This window comes from Nilaparvata lugens, chromosome 8, assembly GCF_014356525.2.
Source record: "Nilaparvata lugens isolate BPH chromosome 8, ASM1435652v1, whole genome shotgun sequence".
NCBI classification, from domain to species: Eukaryota; Metazoa; Arthropoda; class Insecta; order Hemiptera; family Delphacidae; genus Nilaparvata; species Nilaparvata lugens.
Window position 1 is genome coordinate 26,609,445 of NC_052511.1, and position 27,537 is coordinate 26,636,981.

At 31.3% G+C, this 27,537-nt stretch overlaps 3 protein-coding genes across 6 annotated transcripts in view; 2 read left to right on the forward strand and 1 right to left on the reverse strand.

Annotated features, from left to right (window-relative positions):
- On the reverse strand, positions 1-26,828 carry LOC120352679. Of its 2 annotated transcripts, none has more exons than XM_039434378.1 (2): positions 26,431-26,828; positions 1-903 (listed from the first exon to the last, which is right to left on the reverse strand). In XM_039434378.1, the coding sequence occupies exon 2, from the start codon at positions 890-892 to the stop codon at positions 428-430; it is 465 nt and encodes a 154-aa protein (XP_039290312.1). In that variant the 5' UTR covers positions 893-903; positions 26,431-26,828; the 3' UTR covers positions 1-427. The 2 variants fall into 2 exon arrangements, with proteins under 2 accessions (XP_039290312.1, XP_039290314.1); XM_039434380.1 differs by lacking the exon at positions 26,431-26,828 and adding an exon at positions 9,890-9,980.
- Positions 9,537-26,032, forward strand: LOC111047110 (coiled-coil domain-containing protein 96). Of its 2 annotated transcripts, none has more exons than XM_022332777.2 (9): positions 9,537-9,771; positions 12,122-12,374; positions 13,548-14,445; positions 15,281-15,419; positions 16,315-16,428; positions 17,325-17,456; positions 18,345-18,550; positions 23,897-24,041; positions 24,412-26,032. In XM_022332777.2, the coding sequence occupies exons 1-9, from the start codon at positions 9,754-9,756 to the stop codon at positions 24,661-24,663; spliced, it is 2,157 nt and encodes a 718-aa protein (XP_022188469.2). In that variant the 5' UTR covers positions 9,537-9,753; the 3' UTR covers positions 24,664-26,032. The 2 variants fall into 2 exon arrangements, with proteins under 2 accessions (XP_022188469.2, XP_039290310.1); XM_039434376.1 differs by having other exon boundaries at positions 23,897-24,060; positions 24,412-24,490.
- LOC111047121 overlaps positions 26,085-27,537 on the forward strand; it is a 40,757-nt gene continuing 39,304 nt past the window's right edge. The window contains exon 1 of one of the 2 annotated variants that reach the window (XM_022332792.2): positions 26,085-26,320. The gene's annotated coding sequence lies outside the window, so the exon portion shown is untranslated. The remainder of the gene's footprint in view (positions 26,321-27,537) is intronic. The other variant, XM_039434375.1, reaches the window with a different exon arrangement.

A 27,537-nucleotide genomic window follows, 5' to 3' on the forward strand; every position in this document is an offset into this window, starting at 1 on the left:
GCAATGTCCTTGAAAAAATGGAATGGCTTGTAGATATACCGTATAAACACCAATACTCATGAAAAAGCATGGTCCATAAGAACGTGAAATACGTTAAACTAGTCACCCTTACATAGAGGAGATTTCAAATTCATAACGGTTAATTTATGCTCGTCATCTCTTATTTATAGTTATCTATTATATATGAACAATTCTCTGATGATCACACATCACTTTTCAAGTGAAAATACTCAAGGTGAAGCAAAATTTTTATGGTGATCATTGAGGGAAAATTATATTACAAGCACTTAGAGTACGTAATATTAAGTAATTCATTCGAAATGATGGAAAATATAGGTCTGATCTTGATTCAAAATGATGGAAAATATAGGTCTAATCTAATATTTTTACTGTCTTCACACACATTTTCATCTGAATATTGAGGAGTTTAATTCTGGAATTTGTTACTGAATCTCAAATCGTTTATAAGATTCGAAACATCCAATCTAAATTGCATGTTCTGTCTCTCATTCAGCGACATCACATCAGGTAACAATGACAGAAGAAACTCTCTGCTCGCTGTCGTCTTTAAGTCTTCAGCAGGAGTATTTTGCAGAGAAACTGAATCGATTTGAAATTTATTCTCAGACACTTCCGAAGAAAATTCGTCCTTGAAGTCAACTTCTTCGAGGTCCAATTGTAGAAGACTATTGGTATCCACATCAGGAATGGATGGACAGTCTTTGGAGTCATTTTGATGGTCAACATTGTTTTTCGAATGCCTATTATTTTGGCACGCAGTATCCAAGAACGTCAGTATTTCACTGTGGATGTATTTCCTTCTTTTATCCTGATACTTTTCCTGCCTCTTCTCTCGTTTGTAGTTCACTCTCACATTCCTCCATTTTCTCATGAGTTCAGTTACTGAAAATAGAACATAAAAAATGTTCTCATATTCTTTTCACAATATTATCAACCTCAATCGTCACAATCAGAAAGTTTTGACTATGATGACTTTACAGAGTGCAAATAAAGTCCAGAATAGGTAATAACAGTAGTGACACATTTTGACACATAATAGTTCAATGGTATTCATTGATTTAATAAAAAGGGCCCTGTTAAAAGCACTATAAAGTGCCGAGCTACCAATATTGTCCAAAAAGGTTTGATAGTTTTCACCTATCATCTAAAGGAAGTCATCGGTTCCATTTGCCAATATCTTGAGAAATCATGAACATCAGTTACAAACAAGATGCTGCAATGATTTATTCAATCAATTGGCGTTAGAGGGCTTGCACTGAAATTACTTGAGTCATACCTACTTAACAGATATGTTGAAATAAAAAACAGCAATGGCAATTTTAAATCTAAGTTAAGAGAAGTCAAATTTGGAATCCCTCGTAAGGATCGGTGCTAGGACCGCTTCTCCTTAACATCTACATAAATTATATAAAGGGCAGTGGATTAGGAGCTGATTTCTATATTATATAATTAGAAGCGAAATGGCACTCACTCACTGACTGACTGACTGACTGGCTCACTCACTCACTCACTCACTCACTCACTCACTCGCAGAACTAAAAATCTACCGGACCAAAAACGTTCAAATTTGGTAGGTATGTTCAGTTGGCCCTTTAGAGTCGCACTAAGAAATCTTTTGGCAATATTTTAACTGTAAGGGTGGTTTTTAAGGGTTTAAAGTTCGTCTTTTAGCATGTATATTCTTCTTCTCCCAATCTCTTAATATTATAATTGAAATTTCCATATCATATGTTACTATAGAACTATAATCTAGATAGAATACCTCTTCGAAACAGTTGCTAACTGGCAACTAAATTAATAATTTTGTCAGGTTGGCATTAAGTTGAGTTGACTTTGTTAGGTTGGCACCAAGTTGGAGATTTAAATGCATTTATCGCGGAAAAATTGATTGGGCACTGCCTACTTCAATCCTGGGAATATTATATTACTAGCCTTCAGGCTCGCTTAGCTCGCCATATCCGTTTAGCCAGAAGTTTAGTCTGGACCCCCGACTGGATTGTCCTAACATATGATAAAAATGCTCAAATAAAAATGCTGGCGAGCGAAGCGAGCCTGCTGATCTCATTCTTGGACGATCCAGTCGGGGGTCCAGGGGGCGGAGCCCCCTGGCTAGACGTATATGGCGAGCGAAGCGAGCCTGACGGCTAGTTACTTTATATGCGGATGACACTAGCATCCTAAATGCTGAGAATGACTGTGAGCGGCTGGAGTTGAATGCTTATGTATCAGTCAATAACATTTGTCAGTGGTTCAACAGCATCAATCCGCATCTTAATGTTAGTAAAACTGTTAGAATGACCTTCTCAAATAGTGTATGTTGTATTGGTTTATTGCTGGATGATGAGTTCGTTTCAGAGGTTGAAGTGTGTAAATGTTTAGGTATTCATCTCGATTCTAGTCTTAACTGGCAATCTCATGTGGATCATAGGCCTACTTGTTCTAAACTAAGTTCAGTGATTTTTATTTTAAGAACACTATCCCGCTTTTGTACTTTCAATATACTTAAATGCATATATATACTTTGCTTTATTTGAATGTAATCTGAGATATGGAGTAACAGTTTGGGGCAATTCTTCTGAAAGAAATGTAAGAAAAATATTTACTTTACAAAAAAAAGCCATAAGATGTATGTGTAAACTGACGAGATATCAGTCCTGTCGAGAGTATTTTAAAATTATTTCCATCTTTGTTCATATACAAGACTATCCTTAGCACCGTTGATGATAATTTTCTACCCACTAATAGCAATATCCACAGTCATAGAACAAAAACTGCTAATAACTATCATTTACCTAATGTTAATTTAGCTATAGCAAAGAAGTATCCATTTTATCAAGGAATAATTTTTTACAATAGGCTCCCAAATGAAATAAAATCTATTAAAACAAATAAAAATGTATTTAAAGCCCAATTAAAGAAATATTTATTGAATGGTGGCTTCTATTCCATAAAGGAATACATGGATAATTAGTGGATACATTTCAATAATATTGTGTACTTATCAATTAATAGCTGTGGTTGATAACTTATTGTACTTTTGTTTTTTGTACTTTGTGACATTGATCATTTTCATGTATTTTATTTGTTTTTATAATAATTGACGTTTGCCATATCTGTAATTGTACAGCTTTTTTTATGCAATAAAAATATTTATTATTAAATATTATTATTAATATTTATTATCAATTGAAATAATTATAATTGTAGAATCCATTGAAGAGCAACAATTAAGTGCATTATTGTAAGTAAATGAAGTGATGAGCAGGTAGGAACGTTCAGCACTGTTTTTGAGGTGTTAATGTCTGTAAATTTCTTCCAAATCATGGAATGATATTTTCCCAACTTGGAGCCAGCTAAGCAAATCTTGATATTTTCACGAATGAATTACAACTTGCCGGTCGATTGCCGATTTCGGTTTGCAACAGAGAGGAGGCAGACGATAAATCTTTACAGTCACGCAGCTGGTTTATAGCGTATTATGTTTCCAAATTCCGGCTCCAAACTTGAGATGGCCTTTGGATGCTAAAACTTGTTATATATGGACGTTTAGTGGAAGAATTGATGAGTGTGCCATTTTGGTCAATTGGTGAGAGAAGACTACCGTACCACCATTTACAAATCACCTTCTGTTCCAGCACTCAGCGGCTATAAATCGTACAAAATTTCATTGCTATGTCAATTTGATCGAGCGAAATTAAAATCAAGCGCAATGAACTTGTTTTAAAAGCTTGACAAAACATGATTGGCTACCAGTCGACAGTAATTTATGACTTTTTTGCTCGTTTTGTTGGCCGCAAGCCGCGGGACAAGCAAGTCGCTCGTTTTATTTCAATCCACCTTTAGTAAATTTAAAGAATTCAGTAAAAAAAATGTGCTATGCTATACACCCCGGGCCAAAGTGTACCTAATCATTAAGAGAGCATTATTTATCCAGTTGATTTAAATTTTAACTAGCCTGCTTATTTGTTGGCCGCATTATGCAGTAAAAAAGCTATTCACTAAGTCGTAATGTGATATTAAATCCAGAGCTTTGAAGGATTTCAATCAAGTATGTTTTTAATTTTTTTAATGTGAGATTTTGTATAATATTAAGTATTGTCATTTCCATAATAATTATTATTTATCATTGCTTGGGGCGAGCTCCATCCCATTATAATTCATATATTCCATAGGACATTTTCATTAATAATTATTAAGAATAGTTGTGTTCCATTTTCACATACCGCCGGAATGTGAAAATAAAAATTATTTCCATTATGTTTTGAAATAATTAAATAATGAGTACCAATCAACCAACACCGCCTGTATTATTTTCAAGAATTGCTACATTAAAGGATGCAACTCTTCTAGAACTCTTCTTCGGGTGGATCTACCAATCTACCATTAAACCAAATACTTCATCAAATTTTTGAATTGGTTTTGTATCACTGTATTTTCTAACTACTATCAATATTAGCAATCATGATATTGAGCAAGTAATGAAATATATTAATTTTGAAGAATCTTTGTGGGCTGAGATTGGGAGATATACTTAGATTATAGATTAAGTTTGTTTCATATTTTATTATTATTTCCTGATTCTATATATAGTCTACATGAAGGGTGTGTAGGTTTGCAGGTGTGCATGATGAATAGTATCAAGTGCCGGTTTCCCCAAAGCCGGTTGAATCGTGATTTATTCTACGAGAACCAATCAGAGAAGCCTTATTTTCGAAAAAGCCTTTATGATTGGTTCTCGTGAATTGAATCACGATTAAAATTTAACCAGCTTTTGTGCAACCGGGCCTATGAGCCACTAATGATGCTATTTGGGAATTAATGTTAGGTACTTCTATAGCCGGAAATTATTCTAGAGCAGAATACTGTACCATTACACTTTTTCATATCACTTGGAAAATCATAATCATGTTAATGTTCCTGAATCATACCTGGCGGCTTAAATTCCGAACTATACACAGGCCCAACCACTCATCATAGTCATTTTTATTGTTGGGAATTGGAGCTCATCCAAATATAAGAATAAGAATGTTTATTTCGCCAAAATTACATAGTTACAAAACATGAATGATACATACAAAATGCATAATAAAAATGTAAATTATAGTAGATCTAAATGATTTGGCACAGCCAGCAAAGTTCAACTTGTGCGCTAGCTGTGAGTTCATAAAGCAAACAGTACGAAGTAGCCTATAGCAATACTGAAAAATGGAAAAAAATATATACCTATATAATAAATATTATAGTAATGCTTCTTATAAATAATTCAATGATAAGAATTGAATAATTTCGTGTTAAAACCAATTATACAGGTGATAACCAAAAACAAGTCATACAGCCTACATTTAAATCTTCTAAATGCAAACTAATGAAGAAGAAAACAATAAAAAATGAAATTTTCAGTTGTGAGCACATCCCAGTGCTTAATCAATTTTCATAAATAATACAAAAGATAGAAATACATTCAAAACTCAAAAGAATCATGAATAGATTTATTAACATTTAGGCATTGTAAAATATATATTCTGCTCAACCCATACATTTATTTCCTTGATAAGTGCTTTAGTAATTTTTGAATTAATTAGTTTTATCGGAATTTTGTTTGAAAATATATTGCAAAGATAGGTGAATTGGTGTCGACAAACTACTAGTTTTATTAGGTCTAAGTTGATATTGAAATTATTTAATGCTAATGAACGAGTTTGGTACGGTATATTTCTAATTTCTAGATTACTTCTATTCTTATTTAAGTGCAAAACAATCCTAGTTACATACATCTGTCTTAGTGTATGAACGCTTAATTCTTCAAAAAGTTTCTTGCTTGGGTATCGTCTTGGTTTACCCAGTGCTGCCCTTATAAGATGCTTTTGTAGTGTGAAGACTTTATTAAAGTGACAATCATATGCACCACCCCAAGCTTCAATCGCATATTGAAACAGCGAGTGGGCATACGCAAAATAAATTGATCTTTTTACACCCAGGTCTTTCAATTGATTTACTTTGTAGAAACTATAAATAAGAAATTTAAGTTTAGAAGATAGGTAATTCATATGAGTATCCCATTTCAAATATCTATCCACCATCACTCCCAAATATTTTATAGAATTAACTTTTTCAATTTGTTGGCACAAACCGTTCAACCCATCATTCAAGCAGTGAGGATCAGAGTGCATTTTCAAATGCAATGAGTCCTCAGGTTGACCTGCTAGTGTCGGAGAAAAGGTGATATACTTTGTTTTTTTCAAGTTAACAGTTAGAATATGATTATCCATCCAATTCTTCATAATTTTTAAACCCTCATAGTTTTATTCACTCTCCATAAATTATTTCAGTAACCTCTCTTCTTTCTCATTATCTCTCATCACATTATCACAGTTTTTTCTCCTTTCATTCCATTATTTTCGTTAGCTTCCAGCTATCCTTTTTCAGTCGAGACGTGTGTGACTAATTGTCAATTCCTGTTTCGGCAGGGAATTTTGGGAGGTTGCCAGGTAGGTTGGTATGACTGATTTTCATAAGTCGAAGATTGATGATCGGTTAGAAAGATTTTTGAGCATCATCAGCCATCTACCCCCTACCCACTACCAACTACACCTACCATACTATCTACCCCCGCACCTATTCTGGTTCCATTTCGGCTGTAAGCCAGTAAAGCCAGACTATTTTTCTACCCCCAGGGATAAAAAATCCACTTAAAATACCTGTTCGATGGATTGCCTTTTGCCTTATCTAAATCTCTTCCTTTTTAGGGCGCTAAAGAAATAAAAAAATATACTAATCCATACATCATACCCCGTTCTATACAATACAGTCCATCTCACACTTTTTGTGTATAAAGGAATTATACGTGCGTTTGAAATATTCAAGTAGAAGAACCAAAGACAATCCAATTCACTTCAAAAATTAAGAAAATAATTTCCACATATATGTTGAAAGATATTAGCAGGAATTTATAATTGTGAAATATTCATTGTTCTCGTACTGTAGCGTACTTATAAATTCATTTTTACCAAACAATTCACACTATCACAATATTTATTATAAATAACAATTATTTGATTGTTCAACTAAATTTACAAAAAAAGAAACTGTTCTGAACATAGGCTACTAATATTCATTCAAGTGTAAATCACTGCATTGATCAATTGTTACGGTATTGTGTGTCATATGGTTATTGTGACTGTCTTGACATTGTCAAAGATGTCTGCGATCAGTTCAACTGTGTCCCAGGTAATTTGGGTGTATTGTAGTTCCTTCAAGAGCAGACTTGAAAAAAATGTGTGGGATGTATAAGCTAATCTAAGTTGACAATGGAAAGATTTCCAAGATTGTACAAGTTGAATCTCACCCTAATTAGACCACAACAATGTATTTATTAGTTCATTATAATTTGGAGGTGAATTGAAAACAGATTGCAGCGATAAAAATCAAGGAATCATTGTTTGGAAGATTTTTCTCTGACCACAACCAACCAACTTATTGTTGAGTTGACTTATATCAAAGATAAAACAAGTGTAGATTCTATTCTCCATTATTATATTATGATGAGAAACTGTGGAGATTCAACGACAGTAGGCAGGTAACAAGCGTTGACATTCTTCTCCTTGACAAAAAATCGGTAATAATTAGAGGCCAATTCGAGAGAAAAAGAATGTCAAAAAGAGGCGCCATGCATTAGTAGCTCCTTTGTTTTTTGGAAGGTCAATATGCATCCGAATAGAAAATGAACAGACTTTAGACTAGAAAAGGGTTCTAGAAAATCTGAGACGTCTGTGTAACACGATATTCGTCGTTGACCAGATGACTTGAGGGAGAAAGAATATTTTGAGAACCACTCCATCATATCACACCATATAGTATACAATGTTTCAACACCCTCTTCATACATCGTTGAGTTTACCGAAATTTGATTTTTCGGAATCGAGGAAATAAAATAAAAATCTACTGTAAAAATGAAGGAAAAGTTTATATATCACGGTTAATTTATCAATCAAATGAATTTTGAATTTTATAAATAAAATGGAAAAAGGATGGAATCTTCAATTGAAATATTAATGTATTCGTTGCAATACATTATCAAGTTTTATAAAATTAATAATATAGGTACCCAATATAATCACTGTATTATTCATATTCGATTTAATTCAAATTATTCACCCGCAATAGGGCCCTATTTGAAAATAAAAATGCACTATACCATGAAAATATAATTTTCTACAAACTATCCAATAAAATAAGTGATTAATATATTTCTAGAGAATAGCGAAAGGATCTAAAGAAAGCTTCCCTTCCATAAAACTGAAATCATGTACTTGATATGATGATTATATCAAAAACTAAAAGTGAAAAGCTGAGAACAAGAATAGCTAGAGCAACCAATGGTTTTTGTGATCTAGAGGTAAGATTTCTCATTATTGAACATTCTAATTATTAAATATGTCCAGAGTAGGCCTACTCTTATTGATAATAATATTTGTGAGCAAAAAAATAGAGAAATCTATCAAAACTTACAAAGCAACAGCATTAGCATCACCCAGGAACCTTATATTATCAATAACTATTTTTTAAGTTTTTCATACAAATTAACTTAAGATACAAATTAATTGATGAGAGTCTTTTTATATTGGATATTTGGTGAAATTAAATGGTGCAAAGTATAGGCTCCAAGTTAGTTGGGTATCAGTTTTGGAAAAATCAACAGCAGTCAATGAAATTGATGAAAATGAAACTCTTTTAATGATGAAATAAGAATGATAATTTTTATTGTTTATTTTTTTATTTTTTATAACTCTTTTAATGATTCATTCAATTATTAAATGATTAAATATTAATGAAACTCTTGGGGTTGTATCTTTGAAAAGCAGTCTTGATGCTGAGAGAGACCTAAGTCCAGCATGAGTCCAGAAAGAGTTGATAGACCTTTCATAAGACAATAGCTTTATTAAAACTAGCGCTATTCACGGTACTTCGAGTTTGAACTCAATGACGTCTGTACTTAGGGTTCCGTTGTAAAAGAACGGGATTAATAGAGTTGATTGATTCTATTCAAGTACTGCATTCGACTGAATTGTATCGTCATTCAATAACTGGAAATTTAGGCTGAGAGAGTTTAAACAAACTGTTTGAAAATATGTTTTTGCTTTTAACCGGATAGTACAATTTTCAAGTAGATTGTATTATCAAACAACTATAAAAGAGTAGTTGAAGAGATGGAAATGTCAAATTCAAATTTCTCATCACATTTTTTCCACTACACTATTAATTCATATATTGATTTGTTTGTCAATTTTCATAAATCGTTAGAAGATTCCCTGATAGGTCTACTACAATAGAATTGCTTTTGGAATTTGCTAGTGGTAAATTGAGCCGGAGTAAGTTTTTACAATAAACAATTATTGCATTACTTTTTTTGGCGGTAAAAGGCCCTCGTTGAGGGCTGGATTCATGCTTTATTTCTATAGGGGAAGGGTTGTAAGATTTTGCCTACTACCCTACTGAACTTTGTCATGGTAACTAGTAAACAATCTAAAATTACTGATAAGACATCTTCTCTTTAAGAGTAAAGAGCAATGGCTTCTACCGCCGTGTTCATAACCTGATTAGAAATTACAATACCGGTACCTACTAAAAGTCACCAAATCAAATTTTTTGGTGATTTAGACTAATGCAATTCAATCTTGTATACGTAAATTCATAATTTTCTAAAAAACTTGAAAAGTGTCTTGCCAGTTTAATATGGCAAGTTATACTAAGGTACCGTATGGATATTTTACAGTTTTTTGCATGATATTAAATTTTCTTCTATTTTAGCCCTAAACTTTTCCCTTAATTTTTCTGCTTGTACAAAATATATAAATTCAGGACCACTTACTTATTTTTAGTGCAGTTTCTATCCGATGATTATGATATAAGTTTAAAATATTGTTTTAAATTGTATATTCAAGTCTGTTGTGAAATTCAATATCAATTCTTCCATTACTAGTAGTTCTGTGAACAGTAGACCTCACGCAGTTTTCTCATCCACAAGTATCTGATGTCAACTGTTCTAGTTGATTCAGTTGAATCACAATTAACAGTTGAATCATAATTTACTCTTAAAAACTGTTATTTGTTTTCTCCAAGATCAAAAGTTCACTTATGTTAATAAACTCAGTTTACGTTTGAATTTTTATTTCATATAATGATTTATCCAGTTTCGTGATAATATTTCCATCTGATAAAAATATTTCTCAACTATTTTTAAATTATTTTTTTAAATCAAGAATATAATAATTTCTTCGGCATAATTCAGTTTATTTAATCACTTTTTATTTTATTTCTAATCACCTATCAAATATTTGTTTTTCAAATGTGGGAATATTGATACTGATGGGCAGTAAAAAATATTGAAACCCTACCTTATAGAAATAGACACGGCCAGACATCTGTATAATGCATGTAATGAATAATCCACTTGTCAGCTGATTGATTATGAAATAATTCTATAGTCTGATTGATCCAATCTTCAAAGTAGATGATATATATAGATAGATGTGATATTATATAGTAGATGATATAGATATATAGATATCAGAGTATGGAGGAATTCTTTTTCTTTTCATATCATCCTTAGAATGCAAATTTTCAAAATACCTTGTACAGATACATCGACGCGCAGTTAAAAAAGGAATATTCCTGCCAAATCTCATCGAATTCTATCAAGGCGTTTGGCCGAAATCTTGTTACATACAGACAGATAAAAGGAAATCGAGTTGAAACATAGACCTCACTACGTTCGGTCAAAAATTTAATTTTTAAAAGGATGATTCAACGGTACCTATATTAGAAAATTGTATAATTATTTGTAGTTTCGTTCTTGGATATGCCTATAGGAATTGAAAAATGCCATCACAATAAAATAGATTAAAAGTGAGCCAATCTATTAATAGTATTTTATTTAATCGAATTTTAAATAAGATATATTCTAATAGCACTTATAAATGTTACAATTCATACTAAATGGTTGAAATTAGCGAACAGTGTCATTCATTAAATAGAATAAATGTAAAACTCAAGCAAAATATCCTTATCCTTATTAACTTATTTGTCACTCTTCATGATGGCTTTGTAATCGGAACAAGTCGTGTCTATAAAAAAAGGACAAGACTGCGGGATTAAACTGTATTCAATTGGTTGAAATCAATACTATTTCTAACAACAACACTAGATGCTCCTAATTTGGCTGTTGTGAACAATACATGTTTTAAACACTTAAGGTGAAATATTTGATTATGTTTATGTTCTTCTTGGTAGGTAGCCTACGTGATGTATTATGAAATGCAATACACTTCTGTTTATTAGATGCATAACAATAATCAAACTCAGTCTGATTTGCCCTTGTATTGAGGTATTCGAATGCCTCTCTGGTGAGGCACATTGTCAGTTTTAGAAAAATACTTAGACCATAGTGGTTTTTTCATTAGAGTGTGCCAAACATTTTTGAGAGTTTGATCTCTACCGTACTGGAAATTAGGCATAGTCTCCGCCAACATAAACCAATTGTTTAGTTGGTCTAAAATTGTGTTGACGGGAAATTTGTCCTTTAGAAAGGTAGAGGTCCTGCTCTCAAAAAGGGCTAAGTAAAGGGATCTGCCAAACTGTTTGAAAACCTTGAAGGATGTCACAATAAGATAATAAAAATCACAGTAATTATTAGTTGTGCCTTAAGCGAGTAGTTCGAATTCTTAAGCCCCCCACCCCCCAAAAAAATAAATTATTTAAAAATACATTTGTTCAAATTATTAGAGTTATAAAATGTTGTATGTTTATTGATCCAATAATATCTGTATGTTATATTCTTATATAACCTTACCTTCACCTCATATTTTTAAACATTAAAATTCGTTTTGTAAAGCATCTTAGTTACGATTTGTTCAATATTCACCAGATTCATATCAAGTTGGAATAATAGGTTATCTTTCCAGACCCCTTACATAATTTTATGGATGTTATTAGAATCCTTATTACATAGTGTACATTCTTTAGGTCCTTTTTTTATTGAAATGTATAATATTAAGAATAAAAATTTTAATATATTTTTTTACATTTTCCATTGTATTTGCAGGGAACGCTCAGTAGAGAAATGCTTCAATCATCATCAGACCTGAGTAACATTGTATCTCATAGAAAAGGAAATTCGTTCCGTGAATTTGTTCATAGACAGGTTGATGAGGCGAGAATATCAATTGTGGCCACAAATTTTGGGAGCATTCAACGCGACTCGTCACTCGTCACTCAGCCGACCATCGCCTCAGACAAGGAGGACTCTCTTCACGTCACTCCTAGTGGTGAAATCATTCAACAGGATAGAGAAAAAGGTGATTTTGGTGAATTTAACATCAAATAGTCAATTTTCAACAAAATAAATCAATGAATTCATTTACCTACATGTCTAAATCCAAAGTATTCAAATAATGACAACAATCGCATTAGGCCTATTCATAATTTGATTTTAAAACTAAATCACAAGATTGTGGGATATAACATTGAAGCCGTTGGGTTAATATAATGATGAATTATACAAATCTATAGTTCTTATGTGCAACTAATCATAAAATTTATTTGTTGAGAGAACTAAATATATAATGTACCGTATAAAGGTAGGCGCACACAGATCGTCATCGGACGGACGGCACGGATCGGACGATCAGATTTGATGCATTATTGTTTTCAGTTTTCACTCCAATTGAAAATAATGCATCAAATCTAATCGTCCGATCCGTCCGATGCGTGCCGTCCGTCCGATGACGATCTGTGTGCGCCTACCTTTAGACAGCTAATTTACTGTATTTTATTCCAACCAAAATCAGATGTGTTCTCTATCTTAGTGGATAATTCATTTCATGAATGTATTTTAGTGGATGAATAAGATTTATTCAATTTAAGTTACTAAAATACTAAAAATAGCCTAGAATACCAGAATAAAGTATTATAAATATAATATTTATAAAATTATTATAAAATAATTTACACAATATTATAAAATTATGTTGTGTTGCCTTCAACTTGCTTTTTGGTGTAGCCTACAGAATTTAAATTTTTCACTTATTTCAAATATTTCAACTCAGAGAGGCCTACAGAGGGAGTTTTGATGCAGACTGCATCCTTGAAGTTCTTGGTGGGGGAGGCTCAAAAAAGGGTCGGAAATTTTTCAGTGTTAAAATGACTACCGACTACCTTTTTTGTTTATGGGGGGATAGGAACTAATTTTTTTTCCTAAATTGAAGGAGGTGTGTCCGTGGGCTTAGGGAGGCACCCCTGCTCAGCCAAAATAAGTTTTTATTCTAAAATTAGATCAATATTCTTAACTTAAGAAATCTAGGCTAATCTAAAAATTTGCTTATCACGTTTTCTAAACTTATAAATCCAAATGACACAATTAATTATTTTTAAACATTATACAAATTTCAAAATATGATATGAATGACTCAGCATAATTATTATTCACTACACATATAATTTGCTATTTCGTTTTTTTCTCTTTTTTCTAGGCAGTTTTAGACCTAGTCTGTATGATGAAGATAGATTCATTGGAGACGAAGAGGAATTAACAGAAGATGGCACAGAAAGTTCCACAGAGACCAGAGAATATGTTGAAGGAAGAGTAGAAGACGGAGGAGAAACTTTAGAAGGAGATGGAGAAGGAAGAACTGGGGATGGTGGAGAAAAGGAAGAGAATGTGAAAGATGAACCGAAAGCTGAAGAAGGAGAAGAAGGAAAAGAAGATGGTTCAGGGGAAAAACCAGGGAATGAAGAAGAGGGAGCTAGTGGTGAAGAAAGAGAAACTGACAATTCAGGAGAAAATGTTGAAGACGGAGGTGCAATACCGGAAGATGGAAGAAGGGAGAATGTGGAGGAAGGAGATAGGGCTTTTGATGTGGAAGAAAAAGCAGGTGATGAACAAGAGAAAATTGGTGATGGAGAAGACGTAGTAGATAACGAACAAGGACAATTGGTAGATGAAGGAGAAAAATCGGAAGAAGGGCAAGATAAAGGAGAAATATCAGAAGAAGAGCAAGATAAAGGAGAAATATCGGATGAAGGACAAGATAAAGGAGAACAACCGGAAAAAGGGCAAGATAAAGAAGAAGGCGACGAGACGAAGGAAGAAGAATCAGGAGTAACACAATCAGAAGAAGGTGCCCAACAAAAAGAATCAGGAGATGTTGAACAAGAGAGTCGAGAAAAAGATGAGGAGAAGGAACAGATGGAGAATGAAGAAGAAAAAAAATTGAGGATTGGTGGAGAAGATGAAAAAGCGGGAGAGGAAGAAGACAAGGACGAAGAGAAGGAAGATGAATTGGTGCAAGAGATAATGACAAGAGCTATACAAAGTGCGAGAACAGATGACGTTGTGTCTTTCGGATTGGGATCGGCAGACATTGGATTGTGAGTAGATTTCTTTCTAGTACCTAGTTGAAGTATAGATACTGTACAGTAATATTGATATTTATAATATCACAAAGCTTATTTGCTTATGTTGATAGTAATCACATAATACCTAGGTACCAGTATATATGAAAGCACATTTCATGTATATTATATAGGCTACACAATACCTGTATATGAAAGTGTACACTTGGTTTGCAATTTTTAAAAGAGAATCTGTTCGATGTTGAGAAGCTTCAAAGCTCAAATTGATTTAAATTCAATTGATAATTTGTATAGAATCATCTCAATTACTGAGTTACAGATGTCCTAATAACTACTGTTATGTACTGTTATGTGTGAATTTCAAAAACCTTGTGTTGCCAACCACATTACTTCCCTTGAATACGATTCGTCTTTTTTATTTATTTATTTATTCAATCATTCAGAATTACACAACTTACAGAAAAGTACCACAGGCTAACTTACGCCCAAAACGATTCCAATTCTAATTTATACAACAGTCAAGATGTAATTAGATTATGTATCACTTCAAAATTCTTCAATTCACAATTCAACACACATAATTTATCACACACTAATCATTTTTAAATTAAAAAAAGTTTTAAATTGAATTAAATTAATTACAGTGCAAATAGTTTTAACTTAAAATTCCAAACTTTGAAAAACGATTAAATATGAACCTAGGTACAAAGTCTTATGAATAATATATTATTATTCATGATAAAACTTATGATATTTATGATAGAACTTATGAAAGTTATCAGTTTGTAAAAAATTCTGCTATAGTTCAATTGAATTCAAAACGTTTATCGTCATTTTTCACATGTCTCAGGAAAGGAGAGTCAGTATCATCTTCATTTGAACATGAAAAACTCACTGAACGACTGAAACAAATCAACTTCGAACTTTCCTATGTTAACCGAAAGAACAGATTTCTAACAAAAGCTGTTGTCGATATTCGAGGAAAAAAGGTAAAGTTTTGAAGAAAACTCTTCAAGTTTTGAAATTGATAGATTTTTCCTCAATTCTGTTCAAAATAATATATATATTCTGATAGTGTTGATGTTGTTAAATATGGTCACCCACTGCTGTAAACATGGCATCAAAGGATCTGATTTATTTGGATTATAAGGTATCACGAAATAAAGGTACCGCTCACTAATCATCTCACATAAGATAATGCTCTTATATAATTTAATCCTTCTTATATGATAGAATTAAACATACAATAGAATTATAATATAAAATTAACATGTTTCATTCACTCTGGAAATGTTCGTCGTTCTCAGTTCAATAATTTATTATAGCAACAGCAGCAACAATCAACAATAGGATATTTCAACTACAGTACCCTAATATTAAATTGTTATATTTCAAGAATTGTTGGTACTCTGAATTATTTAAAATGTTTAGTGAATTGTGATAAGGCAAGGATGATTAATGTTAATTGAATTTCGAATCATTTTAAGTCAACATGTATTGGGCATTGGGTCAACTTCATATAAGAGATAAAAGAGCACAATACAGTATACCTCTGTTTTGTTACAAGCTTTTGTTCTTAATTTAAATATCTACCGTATTCTCACACTATGAAAACTATCAGTAACTACCTGAATGAGTATACATAAGAATATTTTCATCTCCTTGTGGCATAACAATTAATGCTATAGAAAATCTCACTGGTCACAATAGAATTATTCAGCAAGTTACACAAATACATCATGCTAACACTAAATACAATGCATTGTATATTCGAGTATTGCGATCCACGGAAGCATTGATATTTGATAGCAGTTTAATGAATTGTAATACATCGAGAATTTCAACGATTTAATCTTCTTTGAAAATTTACTTTATATATTTCAGGCTGATATCGATACGGGAGATTCCAAATTAACTGAGGGATATTTGAAAAAACTTGTTCATTTTGAAAAAATCAAGTTTTCTATACAAAACGAAATGAAAAAGATAGCTGACCAGGTATTATATAGTTGGAATACAATTCAATATTTAAATACTGTAGGCTACGTTTAACGCTAGTTTGAAGTTCATCTAATTTTTGCACTTTCATTACAACATCATTGATACTTTTTAAACATGCATGATTCCATTCAGAGCTAACGAATGAATGATAGTGTGCAATTGTAAAGTACGGTGTCATAAATACCATACCGTATGCGAATTATTAATTGTGCATCATTATTATTTAGACTACCATACAAGGTTTCATCTTATCTGACTCAAATAAGATGGAAATCCAATAGAACCTGATGTTTTCAGGAGAATACAAAGCGTGGAGAGGCTTTGATTAATAATAAATTGATTGAAAAATAATAATTTATTGTCATTCTTATGCAGATCAATTTTATGTATAGAGCAATGTTAAGTTCAATAGGACTGATGCAGCTTTTGGAAAAACACAAGCGGCTAAAGATGATTGAAGCACCTTATTCAAACATTTAAAAATGATTATATTTACTCTATGCCAAATGACATACCCTATATTCGACAAAATTGTCACAAAAAATTACATGTCTAATAATTAGTGATTTTGCATGTGAATTGGGATCATAATCAAATAACTGCATATGAGACACTGATTTATAAATATTCAAATTATCTTGTTATGAACTGATTTTGTAATATCTTCTGAAAAATGTATTTATTTTTTATTTATTCATTTTTTACAAAAAAACACGGATCGGGGGAAAAACGAAGGATTCCTTGTACTATTTCTTCTCCAAATTTAGGGAAAGTAAGTACACTGTCATGTTTAGAGGAATACGGCATTACAGGTAGAATTCTATTTGAATGTCAGCAAGATCTATCTCCAAATTCCAATAACTGTTGTAATGGTTTTCAAAAATATAACACAGGTCGAGTCTCTAAGAGAAAGCTCTAAAAGTGCAGGAGAGATGTATGACGCAGCACAAGAAGATTTTCTCCAGAAAGTGGCTGATGCTTACAAGAGACTTGATTCAAATTTTGGCAGCTCAGCTTCAGAAAAGGTGAGCATCAATTTTTGAAAACGAGACTATTTCAAATTCCAATCCAAAAATGTTCAATGAGTGAAAAATGTCAACTGCAATATATTTCTCTATTCATGAATGGTGTGTGAGTGTAACGTTACACAGAAAGCAATTTAACTTATATGGTTACCTACAATACAGTATTGTTAATACGGTATCGAATGTTAGTGATATTACTATGAATAATTCACCGAAACCAGAGTTACATAGAAATATTATAATTTTTAAGAGCGTAGATTTTTAAGATCCAAGTCTAGCTGTCGCAATTTTCCATATGGTACTGAATGTGCTGCAGCGGTTGATGAAAGAATAAAATACTGTCTTGTTGCAATACTATTTGAACTTTTTTTCTCATTCAATCATTATTACAACAAATTATTTCCCTTTTTCCTCAAATATTGACTCAAATACTTCACTTATGTTCTGAGCATCTGTTAGATAAGTGAAAGATATTCAACTACACCTACTATACACTTGTAATTTTTTGTGAAGTTCATAAAACGCCAGTTATCTATTTATGTATTTCATATATTCTTCAACAAAATATATTTTTCATTTCTCAAAATTGATTATTGTTTCAGGATTGTCAAATTTTCAGTAATTCTATATTGAGCTCGAAATCAATTGAAGATTCTTGAATGTGACTTGAATCTTTCACTTTCTGTGTAGGTAGTTGTGAAGTTGATATTGGATAATTATTCATATTAAACGAAAATACTAAAAAATGTTCAAAACCACAGATTTTATTAAAAGTAGGAAGACCGGTACCGGTTGTTACACCATTCACCATTATCAATATGTGGTAAATTGAATCTTTCATTTAGCCATTAAGATTTTCTTCTATGTTTATTATTGGTTAATTTCTAGACCATCATCCAGCCAACACCCAGAATCCAAACAGCTTTAGCAAATGTGAGCAAGATGAGATTGAAAATGATAAAACTGCAAAATCACCTGGCAGAAAAGGAGGCTCAACTCAAAAGTCTGGATGATCGGGGAGGTGGTCTTCATTTGATCGATTATGAAAAACTCAAAATGCACAATCAGCATCTAATTGAAACAATTGCTGAGAGGTAAGAACTAAGCCATGTTTATCTGACGTTATTTTTTTTTAATGAATAACGATTTGCCTCGGCTTGGCTGCAATCGGTAAAGCATGAGAGTTAAATTATATAAGTCTGGTCGTGGTTTTCTAGAATACAATTTCGATAAATCCTTATAGGCTCGCTCAGGAGCTCCTGCAATTCATTATTCTTCGACAATTTATAGAAATCTTTGGAATACACAGTATTGTTTCCAAAGAATTTAATTAACAATGCAATATACTGTTGTGTAAACCAGCTTATTCCATTACTGATAAAATTGGATGGTAACTCCCTTAATAATTTAATACTGATAATTAATAAATAGATATGAGATTTGTCCTGAGTGGTATTAGGGAATAAAATAAATGGTACACCATAACAAATTTGATACATATATTGTACGAATAATATTAAAGTCAGATCATATGGAAAATATATAGAGCAACAAAACATATACAACAAAATAAGAATAAATATATCAAGATAAAATATCACAGACTAGTACACTATTCTATAGCTCTTTAGCACGAAATATAACCATGTGCTTTTTTAATTCATTGATAATACACATTTATTTGTATGCAGCTTATGGTGTCGACTTGCTGTTGCTTGTCGATTTAGGCAATCTCACTTTATATCTTATTCCAAAAAATCATAGAATAATAAATCGATAAATCAAAGTATATAAATATATTATTTTCTGTAATTTTCAGTATATTTCTTAATATATATATATATATAATATATATATATATATATTATATATATATATATATATATATATATATATATATATATATATGTATATATCAGGGCAGAAGGTTCGGCCTCTGATGGAAATAGATAAATCAATTTATCCAGTGAACAAGAGCTACATTATATTATTACAATTATTATATAGAATCAATGATTGAGTGGCGTTAATATTACAAGATTAGAATTTAATATCCCTTTAATTTGTGTACCTTGGACCTGTAAATTGACTTATTCTTATTTAATAAAATATTTCTCATACCTTCTTAAGACTTGCGCAAGTTTTTTATATTAATTTCTTAATATTTATAATCTTTCCGACGAGCTAGCTTTTATATTTATTTCACTGAGCACTGAGGGCGCCCTAACTTTATATATTTCGACTATTTATCACTCACGTGCTGAATTTTTATAAGCTGTTGGCGGCGATCCGAATTTCCTGGTAGTCCTGGATTTTTGGTGGCCGAAGTCGTCTTCTCCAAGGGATTAAAATAAATATTTAAATGACTTTCGCTTTAATGCAGCATCACTAAGTCTTATAGAAAATTAATAAATAGATTTAAACTTTAAGTCTTAAAAAAGTACAATATAATAAAGGGTTTTGTGCTCTACAAATTTTAGTGTCCTTCCATAGTGGTGTCTCGCAGGCAAGTGGGCAGGTTCTACTTTTATTTCCACAATTTTCATTTCCGACTTGCAAATTTACATAAATTTAAATAATTTGCTACTAAGCCATTTAAAGGTTCAAATAGATCAATCAATCAATCAATAAAACAACACCATCCAATCAGTAATCGTTCGAGAAGCATCAATCAATATACATTTGTATGCGGTAAACAGCTATTTTTTTTGGAATCTCAATTCCAACTTTTTCAACTCTGTTTTTTATTTTTCAAGGATCACTTGAATCTTTGGATGTCGAATTCAGTGATTGCAGAATTCAGTTTTTTATTTTCAAAACGTGTTACCTATTTAATTATTTATTTATTTATTTACATACAAAAGCTCACAGAATAAATCCATGAAGAGCCTTATTGACATCAATTAGTTTAGATACATAATATTTGATGCAAAATAAGAATGAAAAATGAAATAAAATTGTAAACACAATTTTTGAATACTAATAAGATAAGAAGAGGCGAAATGAAAAAATAAAATAAACCAATGATAATAGAAAATGAAGAAGAATGAAATAAAAATAATAAGAAAAATAAAATAAAGAATAAAATAGAGAATAGAGGAAAAATAGGGCTTTAGAAGAGAGAGAAAAAAATGAGGGAGTTTATAGTATAATTATTTATCAATTATGAGTCAGCTATAGAGCGATATGCTAGTTCACAGGATTTCTTAAAGGTTTGGAAACGGTCAGCAAACGGATCAATGCATTGGCTTATTCTATTGTACAAACGTAAAGTTCTGTATATGTAAGAATTGCAATGATGAGTCGTTCTGATAAATGGCATGTGAAACAGAATATTTGGTCTTGGTCTATTAAACGGGACATGAAGTTGCAACATACTTATAAATTCTGGCATGAATACTTGATTGTTTAGGATATTATATAATAGCAAGAGGGAACTGACAGATCTCCTTTCTTCCAATCTTTGAACATTGAATATCAACCTTATGTAGATTGTCTGTTGAAAAAGCTATCGGACAGAATGCGTTGAACTTTTTAAAATAAAGATACCTTAAAAATTTTTTCTAAATCAAGAATAGCGCTGCTGTGAAATGGAGCCCAAACTAAAGCAGCATATTCAAGTTTACTCCTCACTGTAGCATAATACAATTTCAAAACAACATCACATGCTGTAAAAGGCCTACAATTTCGAAATAAAAACCCTAGCGACCTATTAGCACCATTCATAACATGTGTTAGGTGTTCCTTAAACTCAAGAGTAGGGTCCATTATGACGCCCAGGTCCTTTATACGGATAACACAATCGAGGATTGCATTATTAATATTGTAATTGTAATGAAAAGGATTTTTCTGACGTGTGAATATCATGTATTTTGTTTTTGATATATTTATTTCCAATCTATTTCTCAAACACCAGTCATGAATCGCATTCAGATCCCGCTGCAAGAGAGAGCAATCCTCCAGACTAGAAATAGGTCTGAAAAGTTTTACATCGTCTGCAAAAAGCAAAATACTAGATTCTTTTATATGGTCAGGCAGATCATTCATGAGTAGGACGAACAACAAGGGACCAAGGTTTGATCCCTGTGGAACCCCAGAAGAATTGGTAAAGTAAAGAGATCTGTGATTATTAAAAACCACATAAGACATCCTATCGGTTAGATAACTCTCAAAAAATGCAATCAAACTATCAGACAGGCAAAACCATTTCAATTTTTTCAACAGAATCCCAAAATCCACCGAATCAAAGGCTTTTTTGTAATCTAAATAGATAACATCCATACGACCATGCATGTCTAGCTGCGAAGAGACAGATTGGGTGAACTGCAACAGATTAGTTATAGTTGAGCGCGATGGCATAAAACCATGTTGGAATGAGGAAATTGCGGGTCTTACATGGTTGAAAACTTTGCTATATAAAATATATTCAAAGACCTTACTTGGAGAATTGAGGATAGTAATGGGACGAAAATTCGAGATTATATTCTTTCCACCAGTCTTATGAATAGGTGTCACCCTTGCAGCTTTCCATTTTTTAGGATATTTATTCGATCTCAAGGACAAATTGAAGATAAATTGTAAAGGTTGAATAAGAATATCTCTACAACCTTTTATAATGTATGCTGGTACACCGTCAGGCCCACAAGATCTAGTTGCTTTAAGTTTATTTATAGCTGAATTTACTTCATTTTCAGAAATATATGAAACTTGTAATATGTCAAGATGAGGAGATGAGGAAATGCTGTCATATGATTCATTATCATTATTATGTTGGATGTTATTACGGTTGTTGCTGTTATTGTAAACAGATGAGAAATAATCAGCAAAAGCCTGCGGTACTTCCCGATCGGTATACCTGCACCCATTCCACTCAAAACACTTCGATCTAGACTCTTTTTTACTCGCAACATAGTTCCAGAAGTGTTTAACGTTTGAATTTATGTTATTTTGTAGAGATTCTATATAATTTTGTTGTGCTATGTTGATTTCACTTTTTATTGCAGCTCTCAATTCCTTGAATTTGTTCAAATAATATCCCGAAAAAGATTTTTTCCTTGCACATTTCTTTTTTAATTTAATCATCTGGATAATGCTTCTAGTAAACCAAACCGGATACTTCGATTTAATAATATTTTTATTTTTGGGCACATGCGGAGCGAAAGCATAATTTAATAAATCGTAAAAATAGTCTACAGCGAGATCGACATCGTTGAATTCATAAAGTCTATGCCAATCTGAATCTCTAAGTGTGAGATAAAATTCATAGTAGTTTACTTTTTTTAAATTGTAATACTCAATACTCAAAGGGGGATGCAAGAGGCTCTTTTTAATCAAAAAACTAATATCTAAGCTTGGATGATGTGGATATTCAGCAAGCAGAGGGCTTGTTTCGTGCAAAACAATCAGAGGTAGATTACTCAGCACTAGATCAAGAGTTTTGGCATTGGCATTTAAAACATTATTAAAGGATACTAAGTTGAATAAACACATGCAATTCATCAGTCTGGCATATTTACTAGGACCACCAACAAAATTAAAACTTGAACCATTTATTTCATTCAGATTAAAGTCACCCAATATTAATAAATCATGTTAAAAAATATCATTATCACTTTCAATAAAATCAAAGGAGTCACAGTAATCAAGAAGACCAGAATCAGGGGAGAAATAGACAACATTGATAAAGATTACTTCATCTTGTGTAGATAACTTGACACTTGACTTTTATTATGATGGGACAGGTAGACTTCACAGAGTGTATTACAATCTCTATCAATATTGACTTATAATAGGCCTATATAAAACTCATAATGTACTTGATTAGCAGACTCATCAAGCGGCTCTTTGAAATAACTATAATTCAAGCTAAGTTGATTATTTTCTATAAAGCTATTTTTATTGAATTTTCAATTACAAAAGAATTGCTAGTACCCTTTAGCTGCAAAAAATTGATAATAATTGTTCACTCAAATTTCAAAATGGAAATTCTTTTGACACTTTATAATAATGGCAAGTTTAGCCGAAATTAATTATTGTGTCTGAAATGAAATATAATAAGGGTACCGTACTAGGTACTACTCGTACTAGTAACTAATTATTTTAATTTATAATTCATGTATTTGTTCATATTTAAATTAACATATTAATAATAATTAAAGTGGATAGCTCTTGGAGTCCGATAAATAGATAAGCCATAAGTCTTCATCCCGTAACTATATTTTATAATAATGTGTTTATTTCAAAAACACACGTTTCGTATGGTAGACAGAACCATTTTCACAACGACACCAATATTGCATATAGTCAAGCTGATTATTCAAATTATTTTTAATCAATCTTCATGGTAAAAGAAATAAATACTAGCCGCTGGAAGCTGATTTCTCCTGAATATTGATACTTTAGCAGTTTGCCGTTACAGTTATCATGTAATCCGATTACAGAGATTTGGAGTTGTTGCGGCTGAGGAAAAAAATTGAAACAGACACACAAAAACTGGCCCATGTACGTGAGAGAGCGAAAATTGTCGGTGAAGAGAACAGAGATTATCATGCCACACTTGAAGAGCTTGATACCCAAATAAAATTGGCAAGTAATAATTAGGAAGGTACCTAATAAACTCAATGGATAGTTTTTCTCAGATAATATAATTCAGTATGATCTTCCATCTTCCGAAATGCTATTATTTTAAATTCAAAATGTTCCAATATTCTACTGTTTTCTCATTCAATTATATTTTTATTACAATGAAACAGTATACTACTTGAAGATTTTCTTCTTCTACAAATTATAATAATACCGTATATTATTGTTTTGCTAAAGATTATTGTTATTGAGTGTTATTCAATTTTCAATATCGGTCATGAAGTTCCTAAAGTTTTTCCAATATAACTTACATATGTCAGTGTAATATTCATTTTTACAGTAGATCTATCTACATTAGGTACTTATTTTACAGGCCAGAGAGGATGTGAATAACAAAAAGCAGAAAAGACAAAGAATCACAGTAGAAACTCGGAAAATGAGACAAGATGCGGGACTGCTTACTAAACCGAAGCTGGTCACTAGTTTCAGACAGACCGAGTTGGATCTGGAAGCAGCCAAAAATCAGTTCAACGATATTATGCAAATTTATCATCAACAGAAAAAGAAGATTGTTGATTTGAAGGAGCGCCTACATTCATCCACTGAACTCTCAAAAATTAATTAAATTTTGAGGAATGCATTGTTGAAAATGAATGGAAATATACGAATGAATTTTCCAAAATTCCCATTTATTGAAAAAATTATGATAAATTATTGTATAATACTATCTTGTATTATGAATTTTTTATTTCTTCTTTCTCATGTTTGTAGAAGTTGAATTCTGTGTAATGCGTTTTAAAATAAATTCGAAATGGTACAGTAGGCTATATTATGACTGAATTAATTTTCAAGTTTGTGTACAGCAATAGGCTACTTACCACTATATTCACCTAAGCCACTGTTTGGTGCAAATCTCTATTGAAATAGGTAAAATGAGACTCAATTAGGCTAGGAACACGGTATTTCAAAAAAAAATAATTCAATATTTCAATTATATGTATATGTATTTCAGTGATAGTATTTCAATTATAAATATTTATTGTTGTTGATTTTTTATTAATGATTGACTTGTCAAGGAAAAAAATTATTTCGTGTCTTATAATTTAATTCAAAAAAGTTTGTTTGTATATCAAAGTATAAAAACTTTAAGCTTATGAACTAGATTTCTTCAATATTGTTGAAGGCCTAATCATTCGAAATTAATACCTATATTATTATCATATTATCAATTTACTTATTTATAGTAATTATTGATAGTTTTAGATAATAATGATTGGAAAAATAATAGCCTAATATAGTTAAGTTATAATAGACTCTTGAATAGATTCTCATCAGGAATTTCAAAGTGAACAAATAGTTGATAGAAATAATAGCATAAATGAAACTCATCAATATTATTTATTGAATATTTTATTCAGAGCAGTAGGCCTACCGGTACTAAACGAAGTGTATATTTTTCCAAAACTAGCTCCAATAATTACATAAAAGTAGTGTTTGGCCGTTTACCATATTATTAAGAAAATATTTTTTTTTTAAAACCATTGAGAAAAATGAACCTTGGAGTAGGGACTAACTTTTCTGTTTCTAAACTAGTTTTGTTTCATTTCGAAATAATTTTTGTGATCTATAAAAATAATATCTAGTTTAAGCGGTTAAGAGCCGGTTACACAGAAGTCTGTTAAATATTAAATCATTAAATGCTACGAGAACTAATCAGAATAGGCTTTTTCAGAGAAGAGGATTCTTAATTCTTATGGCATTTATGCAACCGAGACTGAGAATAGTTAATTATCATATAAGATTCGAATCTTATTAATAAGTTAATCATTGATTATTATCTTTTGAATTTCAATAGAATACGAATGTATGTTCATAAAATAACATAAAAATACCTATATTGTTCATAAATTTTTGTGAGATGCAATCGTTTTCAAATTAAACTAATCAGCCAAATCAAACAAATTTGGAGCCAAAACTTGACTTGGGCTAGAGCGCTCTAGTGGTCAAAGTATAAAATACTTTACACTGACTCTACGGTGTTAGAACAGCTGATTGTTTGCTATTGGATTGCTTTGCTTCTCGAAGTTGAATGTTGAATCTGGACAGTGGATAACCAAAATTTCCTGTCAAATCGTTTTTAAATTACTATAAAATTGAAACGTATTTTGTTTACGGATGCATTTAAAATGATAAGAATGTTTAGGTGAAAGTATGAAGTGCAAACTCTAATGCAAATTGTAATTGGTGGTTCATGTGCGCAATGATTTACACAATTCGTTATTGTAAGTATTATTTTTATCAACAGTATTAACATAGTTTATTTACTAATATTATCTAATTATGATCATTTTATTTAATTTATTAATAATAATGAATTTTCTAAATCACATACCGCAGTACTAATACCGGCTTTTTGACATTGATGACGCTTAGTTTTTACACAAGATTGGAGGAAATGTTTCAAACAATGCCTTTTCAATGTTGATACAGCAGTGTAGTGGGTGATTCACTTTATATTGCATCAATTTTATTCGGCATTAGAACCAGCCTTGAATAAAATTTAATAATTAATACTTCATTCAACTTATAATAATTATTACACTTGCACTTTAGATCTTTTGTAATTTCCAGAATCTTTTATTCTGCTTCAGTATTTATAAAAGTAAAAACATTTCTTTGTTTGTGTCTCAATTGAGTCTAGTCCTATATTTAACTCGTTACTTTGTCGGTTCAAAACAATAATATTCCCAGTGCATTAATAATAATATTATTAAAAAGCCATGTTTTTTTAGACTTGTAAATTGAGACATCATGTTTTTTTTCCATATCAATTTATCTCTCCTGAATGTTCATAATTTCTATCCAACTTATAAATATCAATTCTTCAAAATTTGAAAAATATTTATTTGTAGTTAAGTTTATTGAATTACTATGATTTTTATGCTTTAGCTATTGCCAAATTTGATGAAACAAATATTTTGTTTTTCATGAGCTTTGTTATTTTGATGATAGTATTCCATGTCTATTAAATATATCTCATAAATGGTTATAATTTCTATCCAACTTATAAATACTAAATCATTAAAATTAAAAAAAATATATATATTCATTGATGTGCTATGATTTTTCAACTTGAGTTATTGCCAAATTTGATGAAACAAATTTTCAGCTCATTAATGGTTATTTTTATGAGCCCTTTGTTATTTTGATGATAGTAGCCTTTCTAATCATGTTTTTACATGTTGCACCAGTTGTTTTAAAACCTTAAAACCATTTCACTTGAAATAGTACCGGTATCAATAAAATAGAATTAATACTTAATACTGTCAAAATATTATTCTATACTGTCTTAATATTGTAAAATAGAATTAATACTGTCTTTACTTCTTCGTTCCTCCTGATGGTCCTGTGTCCGAGGAGTCGTCATATTGGTTGGGCTCCTGGTTAGCCCAGGTTACTCAATACTTGATATAGGTCTAATCAGATATCGAGTAGTAGG

Excerpts from the sequence above, each read along its gene's own strand:
- LOC120352679 (XM_039434378.1), bottom strand. The coding sequence starts at position 892 with ATGAGAAAATGGAGGAATGTGAGAGTGAACTACAAACGAGAGAAGAGG.
- LOC111047110 (XM_022332777.2), top strand. Across the intron at positions 12,375-13,547 it reads TCAACAGGATAGAGAAAAAG|GCAGTTTTAGACCTAGTCTG; the intron begins GTGATTTTGGTG and ends TCTTTTTTCTAG. Across the intron at positions 17,457-18,344 it reads GCAGCTCAGCTTCAGAAAAG|ACCATCATCCAGCCAACACC; the intron begins GTGAGCATCAAT and ends GTTAATTTCTAG.